The 21,268-nt window shown below is 39.7% G+C and overlaps 1 protein-coding gene across 1 annotated transcript in view; it reads right to left on the bottom strand.

The window, feature by feature from the left end:
* Positions 1-21,268, bottom strand: part of sdk1a (sidekick cell adhesion molecule 1a) — a 720,929-nt gene that overhangs the window by 159,593 nt on the left and 540,068 nt on the right. The window contains exon 20 of the mRNA XM_048609738.1: positions 19,571-19,669. Within this exon, the coding sequence (XP_048465695.1) occupies positions 19,571-19,669 (99 nt within the window). The remainder of the gene's footprint in view (positions 1-19,570; positions 19,670-21,268) is intronic.

Below are 21,268 nucleotides of genomic sequence, written 5' to 3'. Positions count from 1 at the left end.
TTTCGGGCCTAGACCCTTCAGAAGGGTCTAGGCCCGAAACGTCAGCCTTCCTGCTCCTCTGATGCTGCTTGGCCTGCTGTGTTCATCCAGCTCTACACCTTGTTATCTCAGATTCTCCAGCATCTGCAGTTCCCGCTATCTCTGGCCTTACAGAATGTTCTTTGCCCTCCAAGGCTTTGGTCATCATCTTAGTATGGACTCCAATAGATAGCCTGGCCGACTGACAGATAACAGCAAGTGCACTGGTGGAGTGGTGCCCTGATGGGAAGACAAACCAGGAGAGGACAGTAGGTTTGTGTTCCAACACATCACTGCCACTTTCAAAGGCAGAGTTTCAGCAATTCCAGTAATTTGTTGGGAGAGCAGATTGTTGGAATACTGCGATATGCTGCAACTTCCTTTGAACAGTGGCGTCCACTAGCAACCATCTGTGTGTTCATAGCAACAAGCTGCGTCAACTTTGGAAATGATGGACTGTAAGCTCTGGGCAGAGTCACATGCAAGGGTGGTGACACAATCCTCTACAGTCCTTAACAGTGACCGCAGGCTTTCTGTCAAGACTGCCATTGTGCCAATTATTTCTGTGTGGGTACCCATCAGCTTTTCTCCATATGAACTGAAAATCATGAAAATACTCAGCCGGGTAAGGCAACATCTGTGAAAAGTGAATCGATGGGTATATTTCCCAATCCCTGAAGCGGCGAGTGTAATGGCAAGCATGACGAATTAATCAGGTGGGAATCCAAAAACCAGATGCTCACTGTCAAGATACACTTTTGTGATTAATTCCTCTGTGCTGAGACGAAACTGAATTCTGGGCCATCGGGTGGCATGAAACTTATATACATGTATTTGCATCTCATTAACTTCACAAAAGAATCAACTTCCCTTTCCAATTCATTTCTGCTCAATTGAAAATTCAGAATCAACTCAGAAACCTGATTACATAAAAAAAAGCCTGCAACTTTTGACTTTGTTCTTCAACCTCCAGTCCATGTGAGTACATTGCTTTGGCTACTTCTACCAAAAATTAACATTTGTCCTTTTGTCTTCACTCTTCTTCCAATCTCTACAACTGTATATGGCATGAATATGGGGACTAATGCAGAACATATCCATTGCTCCACTCAACAAGAGGTTGGCAATACACCAGCTTTAGCTTCCCAGATGGTACTTTAGTGAACGGAATGGTACCACTTCCGTCGTGATTGTAGTTTCACTAAGTTCCTCTCATCCAAATGTACAGGTATCATGGAAATAGTTTTTTGTATCCTTTATGAAGGCAGAAGCAAATTATTTGTTCATTACATCTACCATTTTCTTATTAGTTACTATTAACTGCACATTCTCACTGTCTAAAGGACCAACATTGACTTTACTTACTCTTTTTCTCTTTAAATAGCTGTAGAAACTCTTGTTGTCCGTTTCTATATTCCTAGATAGTTTCCTCTTACACTCAAGTTGCTTCTTCCTGATAAACCTTTTGGTCCTTCTCCATTGTTCTTCATATTCTAACCAAACATATGATCTGCCAATCAACTTTGCACAGTTCTATGTATTTTCTTCAAGTATGTTGCTTTCCCCAACTTCTTTAGCTAACCACAGATGTTATGTACTCCTTTTAGAAATTTTTTGATTGTAGGAATGTATTCATTGAGTGTTCTGAAATATCCCTTTGCATGTGTACCACTATCTCTCTACTGATCAATCTCTTAGCCTAATATGCCAGTTCACTTTCGCTATTTCAGCTTTCATGCTGACACAGTTGCTCAACTTTAGGTTTAAAACACTAGTCTTAAAACCAATAACAAAAACAGAAGTTGCTGGAAAAGCTCAGCAGGTCTGGCTGCATCTGTGAAGAAAAAATCAGAGTTAATGTTTCGGGTCTTGGTGACCCTTCCTCAGAACATTGGTTCAGTACAGCAGGATGTAGAATCAATTTGGGTGGAGATCAGAAATATTAAGGGAAAAAGTCACTAGTGGGATGGTGTACAGGCCCCTATGAGTAGCTATGATGTAAGGCAAAGTGTACACAAAGAAAGATAAGGGTCACCAGGCCCAAAACGTTAACTCTGATTTTTTCTTCACAGAGGCTGCCAGACCTGCTGACCTTTTCCAGCAACTTCTGTTTTTGTTTCTGATTGACAGCATCCGCAGTTCTTTCCATTTTTGTTTAGTCTTAAAACCAATTTTCCCCAAACCGGATGTAAAGTTTAATTATATTGTCGTTGCTGTTACCCAGAGATGTTTTATTCTGAAATCGTTCATTAATCCTGTAACGTTATACAGTACCAAATCTAATGTAGCTTGCTCTCTGATAGTTTCTTGGAGCAGCACAGTTTGGAACCAATCTCAGAGGCATTCTATGAACTCCTTACCAACAGTGTTGCCAATCTGAATTTTATAGTTGAAATATAGATTAAAGTCACCCATGATAACTGCATCCCTTTATCACAAGCACCTGATCTTTCTTTGTGTACACTTTGTCTTATATCATAGCTACTAGTAGGGGCTTGTACACCATTCCACTAGTGACTTTTTCCCTTAATATTTCTGATCTCCACCCAAATTGATTCTACATCCTGATCTCCTGAACAAATCTCATCCATAAGTATTGGACAAATTTGTCCTACCCTTCTACATTTACATAGCTTTCTATTTTTCTTGAATATTATGTACCATCCAATATTCAGGATATATCAGCATAATGATTATCAATTTACTTATTTTGTTATGAATACTCCACAAATTCAGATACAGAGCCTTTTGCTTTGCCTTTTTGTTATCTTAGTAGTAGCTAGTGTTGATTGTTGTGTATTTCTAGTTTATTTCTCTCTGCCCCTTCCTGCCATCCACCGATCCTCACTTCCCATATTACTATTTTCCACTCGTCTTTACTTTTTGATACGCCACAACTTTCTACATTTGAGCTCTTGTCCCCCTAATTTAGATAAAAACCCACTCTACTTTGCTAGTTATGCAGTTCATAAGAAAACTGGTGCCAGCACAGTGCAGGTGTGGATGCTCCCAATGGTACAGCCCCCACTTTCCCCATTACTGGTGTCAGTGGCCCACAAACCAGAACCCACTTCACCCATGCTGGTCTTTGAGCCATGTACTTATCTCTCTAATTTTATGTACCCTACGCCAATTTGCATGTAGTTCAGGTGACAATCCAGGGATGATAAACTTTTGAGATTCTGTTTTTCAATTTAATGCTAAACTCCTCATATTCTCAATGGAGAACCTTATTCTTATTCCTACCTATGTTATTGATACCCATATGGACCAAGATGACTGGATCTCTTCACTTCCATTGAAAGTTTCTTTCCAATCTTGAACACATGTCTTCAACCCTGGCACCAGGCTGGACTTCTGCTTTTTGCTTCAGGGAATTGTGTCGATAACCTTGCTATAATACCACCTGTTACTACTACTACAACATTTCTTGTTGCCTTCTCCACTGAATGCCTTTCTATTACAGTGCCATGGCTAGCTTGCATGTCCAGTAGGGCCGATAAATATAATCCCAGAACCTTTGACCCTGGAAGTTCCTGCCAATGGTGAGAACTTCTAATCGCTTGCCACATGCGATTTGTTAAAAAAAACATGCATAGCTATCTCACTTGCATAAATAATGAGGTATAAAACACATCTGTTTGGGCGCTGGCAGATATGATACCATCTAAATGATCACTGTCATATTTTAGATTTCATTTGGAAAATCGAGACTGAGTTAATGTTCCAAGTCACATATGGATTTCTGAACTCCTGTTCTGAAGAGTCATTTCTGATTTGAAATGTTGCCTCTTTCCTGAACAACTGTTGCTGCCAGACCGGAGTGTTTCCAGCACTTTGCTTTTATTTTAGATTTATAGTACCTATAGCATTTTGTTTTAAATTTAGCCTTTGTAAGAGACTATATATTTTTCCTTTTGGAAAGTAAGCTGAAATGGAAGTTGAGTCTGCCTTCAGCTGAAAAAGCAAGAGAGTATTGCAAAATGGAAAAATCAAGTGGTGAACATTTTTAGTTTGCAAAACAATGTTTTTTGAAGCAGCGCGATTGCTACTTTGAGAACGAATTGTAACAAAAGTATGAGTTAAGGAATGTCTGCCTGACGGCTGTCCTCAGATTGGTTGAGCGACAATTTGTTACACATTTGTTTAGGTTAGATGGGCTTCAGATTGTTTTCACAGGTCGGCGCAACATCGAGGGCCGAACGGCCTGTACTGCGCTGCAATGTTCTATGTTCTATGTTCTGTGTGTAGTTGCAGGGCAGCAAAAGACATCCAGAACTTGTGAGCTGAAAATATTTTTCTCTTGCCCTCTCTCACATTTGGATAAAAAGACAAAAATAACACAATAAAATAAAGAATTCAAACAAGAAAATACACAGGTCCATGTGAGTGGGAGAGAGTATTTGGGAGGAAGAGGCAGGGTGTTTGGGAAGCAGAGACCAGGGTGTTAGTGAGGGAGAAAGCGGGTGTGAGGGAGTGAGAGAGTGTCTGAGGGAAGGAGACTAGAGTGTGGGTGGGAGGTAGTGACAGTGTCAGTAAGATGGAATATGAGCGTCTGATGCAGGAATGGAGAGTGGGTGCGGGTGCAAAACCTATAAATGAAAGGAGGAAACCCTTCCTCTCCTCCTTCCTTAACAAGTCTATCTACAAACCAGGCTGGGGAGGAGGAAATCCCATCTGACAATCTACTTCCTTTCTTGAGAGTTCTAGCATAGCTAGCTTTCATTACCAGAAGCAAACAAAGGTCAGTGTTCATCTCTGTCACTTAAGCAAAAAGATAGTTTTAGTAGTTAGCTCTGCTGCTTGACACTTTTCAGCAGGTATTTATATTAATTTACTAATTTAAGTTATTGATTTGTTGTTTTGGAACTGTTTAATTTCTGAAATTCATTTTTTGCTGTTGTGCCAAACTTTACCCTTCTGAAAATTGCTCATTGGCTCCTCCAAGTGATTGAAAATTGAAATCCAGATCTCCTTGGGAAAAAGTTTGGACAGCCTTATGCTGGTCATTTAATTTAAAGTGTGTGGCATTCGAACATGTCTTTCATTGCCTTTACCTGTCTTTAAACTTCTTGCGATACTGCATTTAGTTCCACAGAAAAAACCTGTTGGCAATACCTGTTGGTATTCCATATCCACAGCTTTTGGAGGGCCTCCTGTTTCCCTCTGGACACAGGGCTTTTCTGCTCCTGTCCACATGCACTCTCTGCCATGATTTGCCTGAACTGGTGCTGTCCTCTGATGATTTGGTGCTTGCTGCTGACACAATTACTGTTATGATCATGTAAAGGAGCAGGTAGCGCAGATTTTGAATGCTGCCCATCACAGAAGGCATGGAATAAATCAAGTAAAAATCATGACCCCTCTGGCTAGTTTCCCAGTTGATCAGAGGCTGCAGCTTTAACTCCTTTACTTATTGCTTCTCAGACAAAGCTCCGGCTGGGTGGTATGTAACTTGATTGGAACATTGCTACCTTTAAAAGGAGGCCACTGAAAGGCAAAGTAATTGTAAAATATTTGCAGTTATAAATCAAAAGGAAAGGTTTGGCTTCTACAGAACATCCATAAATATTTTCAAGAGTTCTGCACATGAATTAATTCCACTCCTGCTTTCAAAGTATTTTGAGGGGAAAGCACACAAGCAGAATAGTGATTTAGCACATGTAAAAATTAAAACTATCAGTACAGACTGTGGCAGACTAAACAATTTTGCAAAGTGACTTGCAAGGACAGATGAGGACATGTCAGAGTCAATGTAGCAACTGCATAATTATTTGGTTGAGAAAAACCTTTTTTTGGAAGATATGAGCAAATTATATTGCTCCAAATGTATTTGCTTGTGCATTGTGTGCTGAGGAAACTGCGAGTGACCACAGGGGGGCAGGTGTGTAGAATTCACACACCTGCAAGGGACACGAACAAATGTTCAGTCCATTTATTTGAAATGGCAGAAAAATCAGGTGAGCTCCTTTACAGGAATGCTCTCCCTTACAAGGTTTCCCCATACATTCCTTAATGAATTCATCATTAAGGAAGTAATGACAGGACATTTGGAAATTTAAAATGTAATCCCATCAGAAGCAGTTTGGTTCCATGAAGGGTAACTAATTTGCTGATTTTTTTTCCCAAGATCCAATAAGCAAGGTGGAAAAAGGGGATCTTACAGATGTAGTATATCTGGATTTCCAGACAGCATTTGATAAGATGCCTCACAAACAGTTAATAAACAAGGTGAAATCACATAAGGTTAGGAGTAATTTATTGGTTTGAATAGAGGATTGACTAACCGACAGGAAGCAGTCAAATAGATCTTCTGGTTAGCAAGATGTAACTTGTGGGTGTCACAGGGTTCGGTTCACAGGCTCTAAATATTTACAATCTACATTAAAAACTTTGATGTGGGGATAGAAGGTATTATAGCATTATTTACAGATGACACTAAGAAAAGTAAGTTGCAATTAAGAAGTAAGAAATTTAAAAATGGCTATGAATAGATTAAGTGAATGGACCAAAATTTGACAGATGAAGTTTAATGTGGTCAAGGAAGAGAGTATAAAAGTAGGGAAGTGTTACTGTAATTGTACAAGATATTAGTGAGACCGTACCTGGCGCATTATTTGAAAGTTTTGGTCCCTTACTCAAGGAGGGATGTAGTTACATTACAGGCAGTTCAGAGGAGATTCACTAGATTGATTCCAAAGATGAGGGGCTTGCCTTATGAAGAGAGATTACGCAGTTTAGGTTTATTCTGTCTAGAATTTACAAGAACGAGAAGAGATCTAATTGAGGTATAAAGCATGCTAAAGTTGATTGACAAAGTAGTTGCAGAGAAGATGTTTCCTCTTTTGGGGCAATCTAGAATAACAGGTCATAGTTTTAGGATAAGGGGTAGCAGATTTTAAACAGAAATGAGTAGAAATTACTTTTCTCAAAGGATCATGAATCTGTGGAATTCAATACACCACAGTGCAGTGGATATTGGGGCTTTGAGTAAATTTAAGGAGGAGAAAGACAGATTTTTAAATAGTAATCCTTATAGATTTGCTGAGTATTTCCAGTGTTTTCTGTTTTCATAAAACTTTCCTTCATCTATGAACTTGTTTTCTTGGCAATTATCATGACTCCTTCATAATCTGCCCATCTGGGCTGCTACAACTCTTCAAACTTCCCAAATTCCATGGATGGTTTCGAGGAGAGAAGGGATATTTCTAAGAAGATACTCTCCACCTCACCACAAGAGGATATGGCAGTAACAGGTTGAAGGGTTATGGAGAATAAGCAGGAAAGCGGAGTGGAGGCTGAGATAAGATCAGCCATGTTTGTTTTGAATGGAGAGCAGGCTCAAGGGGCTGAATTGCCCACTTCTGCGCCTAGTTTTTATGTTCTTATCTTGTGCCCAGATGTCAGGAACATGAAAATTTTCCATATACGTAAAATGTATAAAAATTAAATATTTCTTCAGAAAAATGTTGATGAACCTTTTTATATGCAAAATATTTAAAAATACAAATTTATTTTATCAGCTGAATTGCCAACAGCTAGCATTAACTGAATTCAAGTTGCTGAGTATGGTAAGTTCTTAGAGCACAAATCCTCTATTTGGCCCCTGGCCCAAACATCTGCTGTTTATGGCAATTGATAAACATCTGAGAAAATTAAGACAGAGGCATTTTTTTTTTTGTTGTCTGCACAGTGCAGCTTGTGTGATATAACAAAATAGGTCTGCATGCTGCTTCTACCAGCTTTGATCTTTTAACAGCCTGTGTTAAATAGCTTATAGCTGGCAGGAGAAGCAGACACAACATGTGGAGGTGATGGTTTTGAAGTGTGATAACAGAATGTTTAGGTATGTTGCCCAACTGAAAACAGAGGGAGAATTAGCATGCAGTCAATTTTTATATGCCTCAAATTCTGAATGCCAAATATAGGTAACCCCTAAAGTCCTGGTTTAAATTGCATGTTGATTGGCATTTTTGGATCATGATGAACATGTCAAACTTAGAATCCTTCAAAAATCAAAATATTAACTGAGAATAATGGTGTCAGTGGTTGACATTTTCAAATGTGGAATAAAAGGGCGGCAGACAACTCTACCCTACCAACTAAAATGTTAGTCGGAAACCAACCAAGATAAAAGTACATCGCACAGAAAGAAGACTGTGGGTCATGTTAACAAGGGGAGAGCGGGACTTCCACCCTCTTTGGGGACGAAGTCCCATGCTTAGAAACTGCCAGTCTTTTAGATTGGGCAGCAGATGCACACAGTATGCTGTGTCATGGTAAGTATCCGTGATCAGGTAAGCATGTGCCTTTAAGTGATGACATCGGAGTGACATCATGCCATGTAATATTCCTGTATAAATTAACAATTCTATCTTGAATACCTAATATTGTACATTGAAATCCATGAAGAAAGTTTGGTAAGCAGATTCATATTAATCCTGTGACAGAGTTGTAATGCATCTATTTGGTTTGTAAATATATCCTCTCTGATTTATTCTCAGCAAGAACCCAGTCTGTGTTTATGTTATCAGAATTAACATTATGACGATAGAGAACACATCTAAAAATAGAATCACCTTCCTTTCTGCCTGTTGAAAAACTTTTCAAAAAGAATTTGACTCTCCACTGTAGCCATATTATGATGAGCAGCATATTACTGGGACCAATCATGCTTTTAATTAGCTCACTTGCACCTTATTTATTTAAATACGGTGGATAGGCAATCGGTGTTGCAACCACACATCCTTGGTATTGGGGAAGTGACATGAACTCAGGTGGGTGACTGGGTGAGATAGTGGGCCATGCTCGATAGGAATGGCTGTCCAGAGGATTGTTAAAGGGAGAATTACCACTTAAATTTTACCCTTGTACTCATCAGGATGTCCACATGTTACTTTGGTGGTTAGCACTTGAACAAATGCCTTTTCTAAAAGCGACCAGCTGATTGAGAGACAACAAGTCATTATAGAGAATTTTCAGGTACTACTTAGAAAGCTTTAATCACATCAGGTGACTTTGGGTCATTTTTTTTCAAGTCCTTATCAACATATTTTCTGGAAATTTGCAGAGAACTTACAGTAGGTAAATACTATACTACCCTTTTTATTGGGTGCTTTATGGAAGTCCCCAAGAAAAAGTCAGTGATTGGTCACGGACATCTTTACATTTGGTTTGCAGTAACAATGGGAGAAGATAAGGTCACACAGCCGCAGCAGCAGAGAAGTACCGAGCCCAGTCACTCCCTGTGCCTGTGAAGCCAGGCTACCTCAATTTTCTGCATCATTCCCTTAAAATCTCTTGTGCTTTGTCTTCTTCCAACGGGCTGTTTGATCCAGAGTCTCACCCTCTTCAAGACTCATACCTCTATGGAGGACCATGTTGAAGAGGGTGTAGAAGATCACCAGAATGAGAAAGATCCTTGCAGGATTGTGATGCAATCTTATTTAGAAGCTCAATGGACTGCTCAATATTCAGTAATGGCTCCAGTTGAATCGTCACTGCATCACTGCCTTACTGCCTTATGCTCTTGAGGTGAGATGGGGAGCAATCTCCTTAGAAATATATATGGAATTTTGGAAGTTTGAAAAGTTATAGCAACCTGGACGGGTGGGCTTTGAAGGAATCATGACAGTTGCCAAGAAAGCAAGTTCACACATGCAGGAAAGTCTTATAAAAACTGAAAACTCTGGAAATACTCAGCGGGTCTCACAGCATTGGTGAAAGAAGGATCAGAGCTTTAGGTCAATTACAATAGGTACCTTCATGACAAAGGTGGGGCAGGGGGAAAGGGAAATAAGAAATTTATCATCTTATTTATCTGTCAGATTGCAACTGTCTGGAATTGAATGTACCATTTAATTCTTGCAAACAGGCCCTCAATGACCTATACAAAGTAGTAGCGTGCAGCCACTTGTGTGGTGTTGCTAAGGTCTGTAGTTAATCCTTGGAAGACACCAGAAGCAAAGTTCATGCCCAAATGACTTTGATGACTTCAAGTGTCACAGTGAGCAGTGATGCAAGATGAGTTAAAGCTATATGACTCTGTGACCACGTGTCTGGAGAGTTGCAGTCTCTGGTTTTTGGTCATCACAAAGGAGGTCCTACTTTGTTAACATAGTGTCAGTACAGGATCTATGATTTTCTTCTCCCTTGTCCCTCTACTGACACTAAGTGATATGACCTTCCTACAGATATTGCTCCTCGCAACCACTGGACACAAAATCTCAGAATCATACTCTCATTGCCAGCTACTGCCTTCCTTGTGTCCAGAAGCTTCCATATTGCATTTGGAAGCTTTGTTCCTTCTCTAATGGACCCACTGGATATGTCAGCCAAACTAGGTGGAATGGCAGAGTTATTTGTCTGAGGTGCATCAGTAAATCAGATAAGATTATGGAATGATCAATAATTGCTTCACAGTCATTTCTACTATAATTAGCTTTCAATTCCAATTTTCATTAACCTAATACAGATCTCACCAATTGCCATGGTAGGTTTTGAAGATGTGTCCCAGAGCATGAGCCTGATTCTCTGGATTATTACTCCAGTAACATTATTACCAACGCACGCACGCACCCCCCCCCCATTGTTAATGGATTGCGCGGGAATATTGGGCTGGTTGTCCCCATCTAATTCATCAGCCCCTGTAATGTCTTGACACTGTTGACATCCTATCTGATGCTGGTACTTTTGTCCCTTACCTGCTTTTGATCATACCCCTGGAGGTACCTCAATATTTAGCTGCTTGAGACCATACTTAAATCTTTTTGGACGGGAAAGAAGGAAAAGAGAATGGGAAAGAGACAGAGGAAAATGACAGAAAAAAAAGGGAAAAGACAGGAAGAGGACAAACAGAAAGGTGAAAAGGAAACAAATTAATTGAAAGAGAGGAACAAGTAAAGAGTGTAGAGGAGGATGGTACAGAGACAAAAAAATAGTGCAAGAAATAAATTAGATAGGATGAGAAATTAAAAGTAGGAATGTAAAAAGGTGAAAGAGAAAGGGTGAGAGAAAATTAGAAAAATAGAGATATAAAGAAACTTAAGTTACAGAAGTCTGGCAAGGGGAGCAGGACGATTTTTTAAAAATTGATTGCAAGTAATATCAGAATGACCCTGTGAGCAGCGGTGTGCCACAAGGATCAGTGCTGGGTCCATTGCTTTTCATCATTTACATAAATGATTTGGATGTGAATATAGGAGGTATGATTAGTAAGTTTGTAGATGACGCCAAAATTGGAGGTGTAGCGGGCAGCAAAGGTTACCTCAGAGTACAATAGGACCTCGATTGGACGGGCCAACGGGCTGAGGAGTGGCAAATGGAGTTTACTTAGATAAATGTGAGGTGCTGCACTTTGGAAAGGCAAATCAGAGCAGGATGTATAAACTTAATGTAAGGTTCTGGGGAGCGTTGCTGAACGAATCGACCTAGGAGTGCAGGTTCATAGTTCCTTGAAAGTGGAGTTGCAGGTAGATAGGATAGTGAAGAAGGCATTTGGTACGCTTGCCTTGATTGGTCAGTGCATTGAGTATAGGAGTTGGGAGGTCATGTTGCAGCTGTACAGGACATTGGTTAGATCACTATTGAAACACTGCGTGCAATTCTAGGCTCCCTGCTACAGGAAGGATGTTGTGAAACTTGAAAGGGTTCAGAAGAGATGTACAAGGATGTTGCCACGGTTGGAGGGTTTGAGCTGTAGAGAGCTGCTGAATAGGCTGGGGCTATTTTCCCTGGAGTGCAGGAGGCTGAGGGGTGACCGTACAGAAGTTTATAAAATCAATGAGGGGCATGGATAGGATGAATAGCCAAGGTCTTTTCCCTGGGGTGGGAGTCCAAAACTAGAGTGCATAGGTTTAAGGTGAGAGGGGTAAGATTTAAAAGGGACCTAAAGAGCAATTTTTTCGTTTAGAGGGTGGTGCATGTATGGAATGAGCTGCCAGAGGAGGTGGTGGAGACTGATACGATTACAACATTTAAAAGGCATCTGGATGGGTACATGAATAGGAAGCGTTTAGATGAATGTGGACCAAATAGTTGCTAGACTGGGTCTGCGGCAGGTGGTGAGGCGACCAAAAAGAGGGAAAAACATATTTGACCTCATCCATACCAATCTGCCAGCTGCAGATGCACCTGTCTTTGACAGTATCAGTAAGAGCGACCACCGTACTGTCCTAGTGGAGACGAAGTCCCGCTTTCACATTGAGAATAACCTCCATCGTGTTGTGTGGCACTATCACCGTGCTAAATGGAACAGACTTCAAACAGATCTAGCAACTCAAGACTGGACATCCACGTGATGTGGGCAAATAAACAGCAGCAGAATTGTACTCCAGCACAATCTGCAACTTTATGGCCCAGCATATCCCCACACTCAACTACTACCATCAAGCCAGGGGATCAACCCTAATTCAATGCAGAATGCAGGAGGGCATGCCTGAAGATAAGGTGTTAACCTGGTGAAGCAATCAAACAGGCCTACATGCATGCTGAACAACATAAGCAACAAATGATAGACAGAGCTAAGCAATCCCACAACCAATGGATCAGATCTAAGATTTGCCACATCCAGTCATGAATGGTAGTGGACAAATAAACAACTCACTGGAGGAACAGCCTCCACAATTATCCCCATCCTCAATGATGCAAGAGTCCACCACATCAGTGCAAAAGATAAGGCTGAAGCTTCCATAGCGATCTTCAGTCAGAAGTGCTGAGGGCATGATCCATCTAGCCTCCCTCCAGTGGTCCCCAGCATTACAGATACCAGTCTTCAGCCAATTCGATTCACTCCACATGATATCAAGAAATGGTTGGAGGCACTGGATACTGCAAAGGCAGTAGGCCTTGACAACATTCCAGCAATAGTACTGAAGGCTTATTCTCCAGATCTTGCCGATCCCCTAGCCTAGTACAGTTACAACACTGACATCTACCTAACAATGTGGAAAATTGTCCAAGTATGTCCTATACATAAAAAGCAGGACAAATCCAACCTGGCCAATACTGCCCCATCAGTCCACTGTTGATCATCAGTAAATGGAAGGTGTCATCAACAGCGCTATCAAGCAGCACCTGCTCAGCAATAGCCTGCTCAGTGACGCCCAGTTTGTGTTCCGTCAGGGCCACTCAGCTCCTGACCTCATTACAGCCTTGGTTCAAACATGGACGAAAGAGCTGAATTCCAGAGGTGAGGTGAGAGCGACAGCCCTTGATATCAAAGCTGCATTCGATCAAGTGTGGCATCACAGAGTCCTAGCAAAACTGGAATCAATAGGTATCAGAGGAAAGAAAACTCTCTGGTGGTTGCAGTCATACCTGACACATAGGAAGATGGTTGTGGCTGTTGTAGGTCAGTCAACTCAGCTCCAGGACATCTCTGCAGGAGTTCCTCAGGGTAGTGTCCTAGGCCCAATCATCTTCAGCTGCTTCATCAATGACTTTACTTCCATCATAAGGTCAGAAGTGGGGATGTTCACCGATAATTGCACAATGTTCAGCACCATTTGTGCTACACGAATGCCAGGCTATGACCATCACCAATAGGTGACAATCTAACCACCGCCCCTTGACATTCAATGGTGTTACCATCACAATCCTCCACTATCAACATCCTGGGAGTTATCATTGATCAGAAACTCAACTGGACTCATCACATAAATGCAGTGGCTACAAAGCAGGTTAGAGGCTAAGAATACTGCAGTGAGTAACTCACCTCTTGACTCCCCAAAACCTGTCCAACATCTAAAAGTCAGAAATGTGATGGAATACTCTCGACTTGCCTAGATGAGTGCAGCTCCAATAGCACTCAAGAAGCTTGACACCATCCAGGACAAAGCAGCCCGCTTGATTGGCACTGCATCCACAAGCATCCACCACCTATGCTCAGTAGCAGCAGTGTGTAATATCTACAAGATGCACTGCAGAGATTCACCAAAGATCCTCAGACAGCACCTTCCAAACCCATGACCACTTCGATCTAAAAGGACAGGGCAGCAGATATATGGGAACACCATCACCTTCAAGTTTCCCCTCCAAGCAACTCACCATCCTGACTTCGAAATGTATTGCCATTCCTTCATTGTCACTGGGTCAAAATCCTAGAATTCCCTCCCGAATGACATTGTGGGGCAACCCACAGCTGGTGGACTGCAGCGATTCAAGAAGGCAGCTCACCACCACCTTCTCTCGGGCAACTAGGGATGGGCAAGAAATGCTGACCAGACAGCATCGCCCAAATCCCACAAAATGAATAAAATAAACAGCTGGCAAATGGGACTAGATCAATTTAGGATATCTGGTCAGCATGGACTTATTGGACCGAAGCGTATTGTTTCCATGCCCTACATCTCTATGACTCTATAACATCAAAAGAAATGTGCAAAAAATAATAACTTTTGACATTTTCTTCATGTTATGTGTAAATGTTGAAGGATTTTTTTATGCACAAAGCAACTTCTTCGCTGATGCCTGCTGTTCTCTGCTGTTTGCTCCAGAATTTCTGCAATTCAAATGTTCACTGCTTTGAATTTCCACAGGGATTTTTCTGCCATTCTGCCCAAACTTGTAATATATCTTTTCAGATTATAGTTTTACTATTGCATTAAAACTGGATTAGCTTTTATGATTTTTTTTTTTTTACATTCTACTCACTAGTTACTCTCACGTATAAGCATCACCAGATTCTTCAGATTTTGTATGAAATTTTTGGGATCAATGAAATGGAATGATTACATGTTAACTTTGAGATGTTAAATCCAATTGGATCTAAAATGGCATTTGCTTTTAGTCTCTTGTGAATCAATCAACAGTGTTGTTATGATCCCTGTGCATCTATGCAAATCAGCTATGCTGTCTCAATTTGTTTTTTGTAGCAATAAGACTAGAATGAATTTGGCAAATCAATTTATTCTCTCGCTGTCTGAATGTACTTTTCCGTGAACTGCCTGAATCAACACAATATATGTTCAGTCTTTCATATTTGGGTGGGAACACTGTAATCTGTACAAGCTGACCTCCTCTCCATGTCTAGACAGTATAGAAAGCCTGCTCATTGAGAGAATATTAGGGACTAACCATTTCGATTATATTTTCACAATGTGTCCTGTACAAGATTACCATGATTAATCTTATGCTAACTACTCAAACCTAAAACACACACTTTAAAAATGTAGTGTTTAATGATCTGTATTTACCTCCCTTCCTGGAGTACACTTATAAAAAGATAATTTGTGTGACTAGCTATTAAATCACCAACTAAATAAAGATTAAATCTTATTTAGCTCTAACATTGCACAGGTCATTGCTACCTCACATACAATGGCATCTAATTGGTTCATAGAATCATACTACTGAAGAGGCCCTTCGGCCCACTGAGTCTGCAGTGGTAAAGACTACTTTAAATCTACACTGGTTCTACTTTCCAGCACTCTGCTCACAGGCTCGAATGTTATGACATTTTGAGTGCTAATCCAAGTACCTTTTTAAGGTTGTGAGGTTCCCATCTCAGCTACTCCCCCAGGCAGTATGTTCTCAATTGTATTCCTGGTGTTTTGCTAAATTACTAAAACGTTTGTGACTTAGAGTCATAGAGATGTACAGCATGGAAACAGACCCTTTGGTCCAACTCGTCCATGCCGAACAGATATCCTAAATTAATCTAGTTCCATTTGCCAGCATTTGGCCCATATCCCTCTATTCATGCACCCATCTGGATGCCTTTTAAATGTTGTAATTGTACCAGCCTTCACCACTTCCTGTGGCAGGTCATTCCATACACACACCACCCACTGCATGAAAAAGTTGCCTCATAGGTCCCTTTAATATCTTTCTCCTCTCACCTTAAACCTGTGCCCCCTAGTTTTGGACTCCCCTACGTTGGGGAAAATACCTTGGCTGTTCACCTATCCATGCCCCTCATGATTTTATAAACTTCTATAAGGCCACCCCTTAGCCTCTGACACTCCAGGGAGAATAGCCCCAGTCTATTCAGCCTTTCCCTATAGCTCGAACCCTCCAACCCCGGCAACATCCTTGTACATCTTTTCTGAACCATTTCAAGTTTAACAACACCCTTCCTGTAGCAGGGAGACCAGAATTGAGTGCAGTATTCCAAAAGTGGCCTAACCATGTCCTGTACAACTGCAACATGACGTCCCAACTCCTATACTCAAAGCCCTGACCAATAAAAGCAAGTGTACGAAATGCCTTCTTCACAATCCTATCTACCTGCAATTCCACTTTCAAAGAACTGTGAACCTACACTCCAAGGTCTCTTTGTTTGGCAACACTCCCTAGGACCTTACCATTAAGTGTAAATGTCTTGCCCTGATTTGCCTTACCAAGCTGCAGTGGATTAATTACCGATCTGCGTTATGCTCATAAACTATTATTTGCTTTCAAATCATTACACTCAAATTTATACAAGCAGGTGAAATAAGCTGGAAGACATTAGCACCAAAGATGCTTTTTAAAAATGTTCTTTGGTAGATGGAGACATCACTAACAAGGCCAGCACTTGTTACCCACCCCTAACAGCCTTTGAAGGAAGCAATTTGCCAGACCATTCCAGAAGGAAGGTAAGAGTCAATCACATTGCTGTGGGTCTTAGGTCAGACCTGGTAATGACCGCAGATTTACTTCCCTCAATGTCTGTAAACCAGATAGATTTTTACAACAGTCGATAATGGTTTCATGGTCACTATTATGGAGCAAGAACAGAAGTTGCTAGAAAAGCTCAGCAGGTCTGGCAGCATCTGTGAAGAAAAATCAGAGTTAACGTTTCGGGTCTGGTGACCCTTCCTCAGAATTGCTGTCAACAAAACGTTAACTCTGATTTTTTTTCTTCACATATGCTGCCAGACCTGCTGAGCTTTTCCAACAACTTCTGTTTTTGTTCGTGATTTATAGCATCCGCAGTTCTTTTCATTTTTATTCACCATTATGGAGACTAGCTTTCATTTCTAGAGCTCTTTTCTATAAATTGAATTGAGATTTCACCAGCTGACATGGTGGGTTTTAAACCCTTGTCTTCAAAGTATCAACCTGGTCCTCTAACTTATTAGTTTCATAACATTACCCAATGTTATTGTCTCCCTCATATCGAGGTATTTTTATGCCTTCATCTTAGAATTGAATAGAATCCCTATGGTGTGGAAACAGGCCCTTCGGCCCAACAAGTCCACACAGACCCTCAGAACATCCCAACCAAACCCATCCTCCTATAACCCACTTAATCTACACATCCCTGAACATTACGGGCAATTTTGCTTGGCCAATCCACCTAGCCTGCACATCTTTGGACTGTGGGAGGAAACCGGAGTACCCGGAGGAAACCCACACAGACACGGGGAGAACATGCAAAGTCCACACAGACAATCGCTCAAGGGTGGAATCGAACCTGGGTTCCTGGCGCTGTGAGGCAGCAGTGCTAACCACTGAGCCAATGGGCAAATTTTGTAAATTTCCATTCAACAACACTTGTAAATTAATGACAGCAGAATCCAGCTTTTCAAATAAATTTGCCAGCACAGCAATTAAAAAAGGACAGTTTGTAGAAATTATAACAAGATAGGGAGATTTCACTAAGGGCAAAGTGTCAAAACTGGGTGTCCCGAGTCTTATTCAAAGATGAACAACATTAACAATACATCTATGGATGGCAAGGATCTTGATGATGATGAAGTGGCCATTCTGGAAGTCAAAAGTGTCATTTGAGAGTTGATTCAGCGGTTTAGTCTATCAGGTGGAAGGTAGAATGGGGTACATGGGGTGGTAAATTCAATAAGAATAGACAATAGAAAAAATTGGATTATCAATTCTTGAAGAGACAGAAAAATTTGCTGTAACCTGAAAGATTGAGGGAGGGACAGAGGGTATCTGGGTTTGTTCAATTGATATTCATACTTTTAAGTATATAAAGTGAAAATAATGAACTCGTCAGTTTTCCTCATTTACTTAAGGAATGCTCGATGGTATGTTATCACTGCCAGAAGTGACTGAACTTATTCCAATGAGTTTAGCAACATAAAGTATCACAAGATCAGCTTGAATCTGTAGCCTATGGATTATAAAGGGATTACAATTGCTAATATATTAATCCAAGTCATAAATGAATGTACACTGATTTTCAAGCAATTCTTAATGAATACAAAAACAGATCAAGGCCAGGAAATGAAAAATCCCTTTCCTTTAAATATAATCTAAGAAAAAACAAAGGAATAACAGCACACCATTAAATAATTAAATCAAGAGCACTGGATTAGCCATACTGTGAATGATCAAACTACGACAGGTAACTGTTCTAAACACATACATGCAAAATACGTAAATAAATAGTATTCAAAGGGTCATTGGCTTAGAGATGTGAACATAATTCCTTCAACTGGAGAATCTATGGAAGATTGCACAGCAGCTGCATCAGGCAACCTCATCCAATTGCTGGGAGGATTTGTTTACTCTCAGTACACTTCCAACAAGGCAATGAGTCTTGTAATAGTGGTAGTGACTGATTTACTAAATACCTAGTTACAGCATGCTAGAAAACACTTCAAGGTTAAAACTTCAGGCATGCCAACACAATAGTTATACACTAAATGTAGAAAGTGCCTGACTGATGAAGAGTGAAGGGAGCACTTTTTATTCAATGTTTTCTCCCTTTATATACAGGAAAGTAATATTGTTATAGTTTTGTTTTATATTTATTTATAAAAATGGGCACAACTCGGTTTCTGCTGACAAGGCCCTTCAACCGGAATTAGCAAGAAAATCTTGAATTCCACATCGCACAGGCATGATCTCTTGCCATAACTGCACAAAAGTAAACGTGCGATGCGATTAAAGAGAAAAGACAGCATTCAGGATACAGAAAATGTCCCAGTTCATAAAACTCATAAATAGAACGAAAATTATTTAGAAGGTAATAAATTCAATCTGACAACATAGGATAGACTGACTTTGACACAAAATAGAATGCAGTAGACCCTTCAACTTTATTCTGTAAATTGTGGAGACCTCCATTTTGGAACATATATGTATAGTGAAATGTTCATAATTATGCAACCCTTTTATACTTGAATAATTGTCTATAACTCTGTGATGAATTATGCTGAATCAGTTATTTGTATTGTCATCACAACTTGGCACCTGTCACCATAATGATTTTCAATAAACCAATTATCTACCTAAGCCAATTATGCAACATCATATTTTTCTTCGTGGGAATTTGCCATGTGCAAAGTGGTTGTTACGTTTTCTATACTGCAACAGTGATTATATCTCAAATGTATTTCATTGGCTGCAAAGTGCTTTAAGATGTCCACTGGTTGTAAAAAGTACACTACAACTTTTGGTATTTTTTTCTGATGCCACATTCCTGGACACTCAGCATAAGTCAATTTAAAGTACAAGAAGTATTTTAACACTGTAGATGCAGAATTCATACAACGCAAGTAAAATGCCTACATTCCAATAATTTGATGACTACATATAAAAGTGCACTGAATGACTGATACTTTCCTGCAGTAAAGGACCATTTGAATACATTTTTTCCTACCTGTGAGGATCCCATTTTTTTCTTGTGGTTCTTGCCAGCTGACTTTCAAAGAGGTATCAAGTACTTCTGAAAAACTCAAGCTCCCAACAGCTCCTGGTCCTGTAGAAGTTTAAATTTGATTGTTAGAGACAGTGGCTGACTCGAGTGGTGTGGATAAATCTGGATGTATAATGGACTACTGCAAAAAGAACAATGTGAAACATTAGGTTACATAATCCACATGTCCTTCTATGTCACAAAGTAGTGACAAACAAAACATGCCTTTGTGTTACTTAATCTGCTTGCAGTTTTAATGTAACCAGTTTGTATTTTCAGCACCATTTCTGGGGAGAAATTAAACAATCGTTGAAACCAGAGCATCTATCAGAATGAATTCTATCTATTTTAATTTCCTTTTATTATAAAATTACTTGATTAAATAATCAAAAAATATTGAGCATAATTTCTATACATAAATATTGAACTAGGATTTTTCTTGCTTGAATTAGACGGTTAGGCAGTCTGTGCTAAAGGATTACCTAAGCTCAATTCACAACAGAATAGTTGTCAGTTAATGATCCAGGAGTGGATGTCACATAAATCTTTCTGCTATATATTAATTCTTTTTTAAACTTTTTTTTTAAATAACTAGCTCAGCTGAAACCAAATTATCCAACATGGTACCTTGGTGAAAGCAATTTGTCTGGGATCTTGCTGCAGATTTCAATTTATTTTTGCCCTCATATTTCCTTCACCTGCAAGATAAGTCTTTTTTTGAATACATCCAATTTGACTGTCAGTTAAAGCTCACATTGATGCTGTTCTATTTTTGAAGCAATGATAAATGCATGCACATCAAAAAAATGGACAAAATAAAGCTTGGAGCTGCAATTGTCTAAAACAAAAATCAAAACAGATAAATCATACTTGGCAAAAAAAAAGAAAAAAAAACAAGTAAAAGGTATGATCATAGAGAGAGCAAGTTCAGAAACAAGATGTACAAATCCCTATTGTGTCTCTTAAATGGGGGAAAGCCTAAAATATTGCTTTGGAGAAAAGGAAATACATGACTGAACTTCACAAAATGCAAATCAAAACAAAATGTTTGATCAGAGTTCTGCATGAATTTCATTGTCAGAATTTAAAAAAAAATTATTGCAGAAGCAAAATGGTCACAAACTGCTACAAGAACAAAATAACAATTATTTACAAAAATGACAATGTTGCAGTTTAATGCTTACCAAGTTTCACATTTTCTAACAACTGTCTTAATTGTCCAAATTAATGATTGTCTTTTAATTTTCCTCAATTAATTGACTTTCACAGTTCAAATGTAGTCAATGTAGTCAAGGGGCAAATAAAAGAATGGATAGCTAACTGGCTGCAAGACAGAAAGTAGAGTGCATGGGTAATGGATAACTCTGTAAAGTAGCAGAAAGTGCACCATGGAACCCCACAATGATCAGTGATATGATATGATCATCGGTGCTCTCAATTTATATTAATAATTTAAACTTATCCACAAATTTAGGAATTAACACCGAACTAGGAGTGTTAGACAGCAGTGAGGAGGTATTAAATAATATGCACAACAGGCATATAATTGGCAAATAAATGTCAATATTTATAAGTATGAAGTATCACATTTCATTAAGAGAACAAGGGAACCTGCATAGTTCATGGAAAATACATAGGTGGTAGAGAAATACAAACCAAGCA

This window comes from Rhincodon typus, chromosome 21 (assembly GCF_021869965.1).
Source record: "Rhincodon typus isolate 14 chromosome 21, sRhiTyp1.1, whole genome shotgun sequence".
NCBI lineage: Eukaryota > Metazoa > Chordata > Chondrichthyes > Orectolobiformes > Rhincodontidae > Rhincodon > Rhincodon typus.
This window is presented reverse-complemented; position numbering and strand designations above follow the sequence as displayed.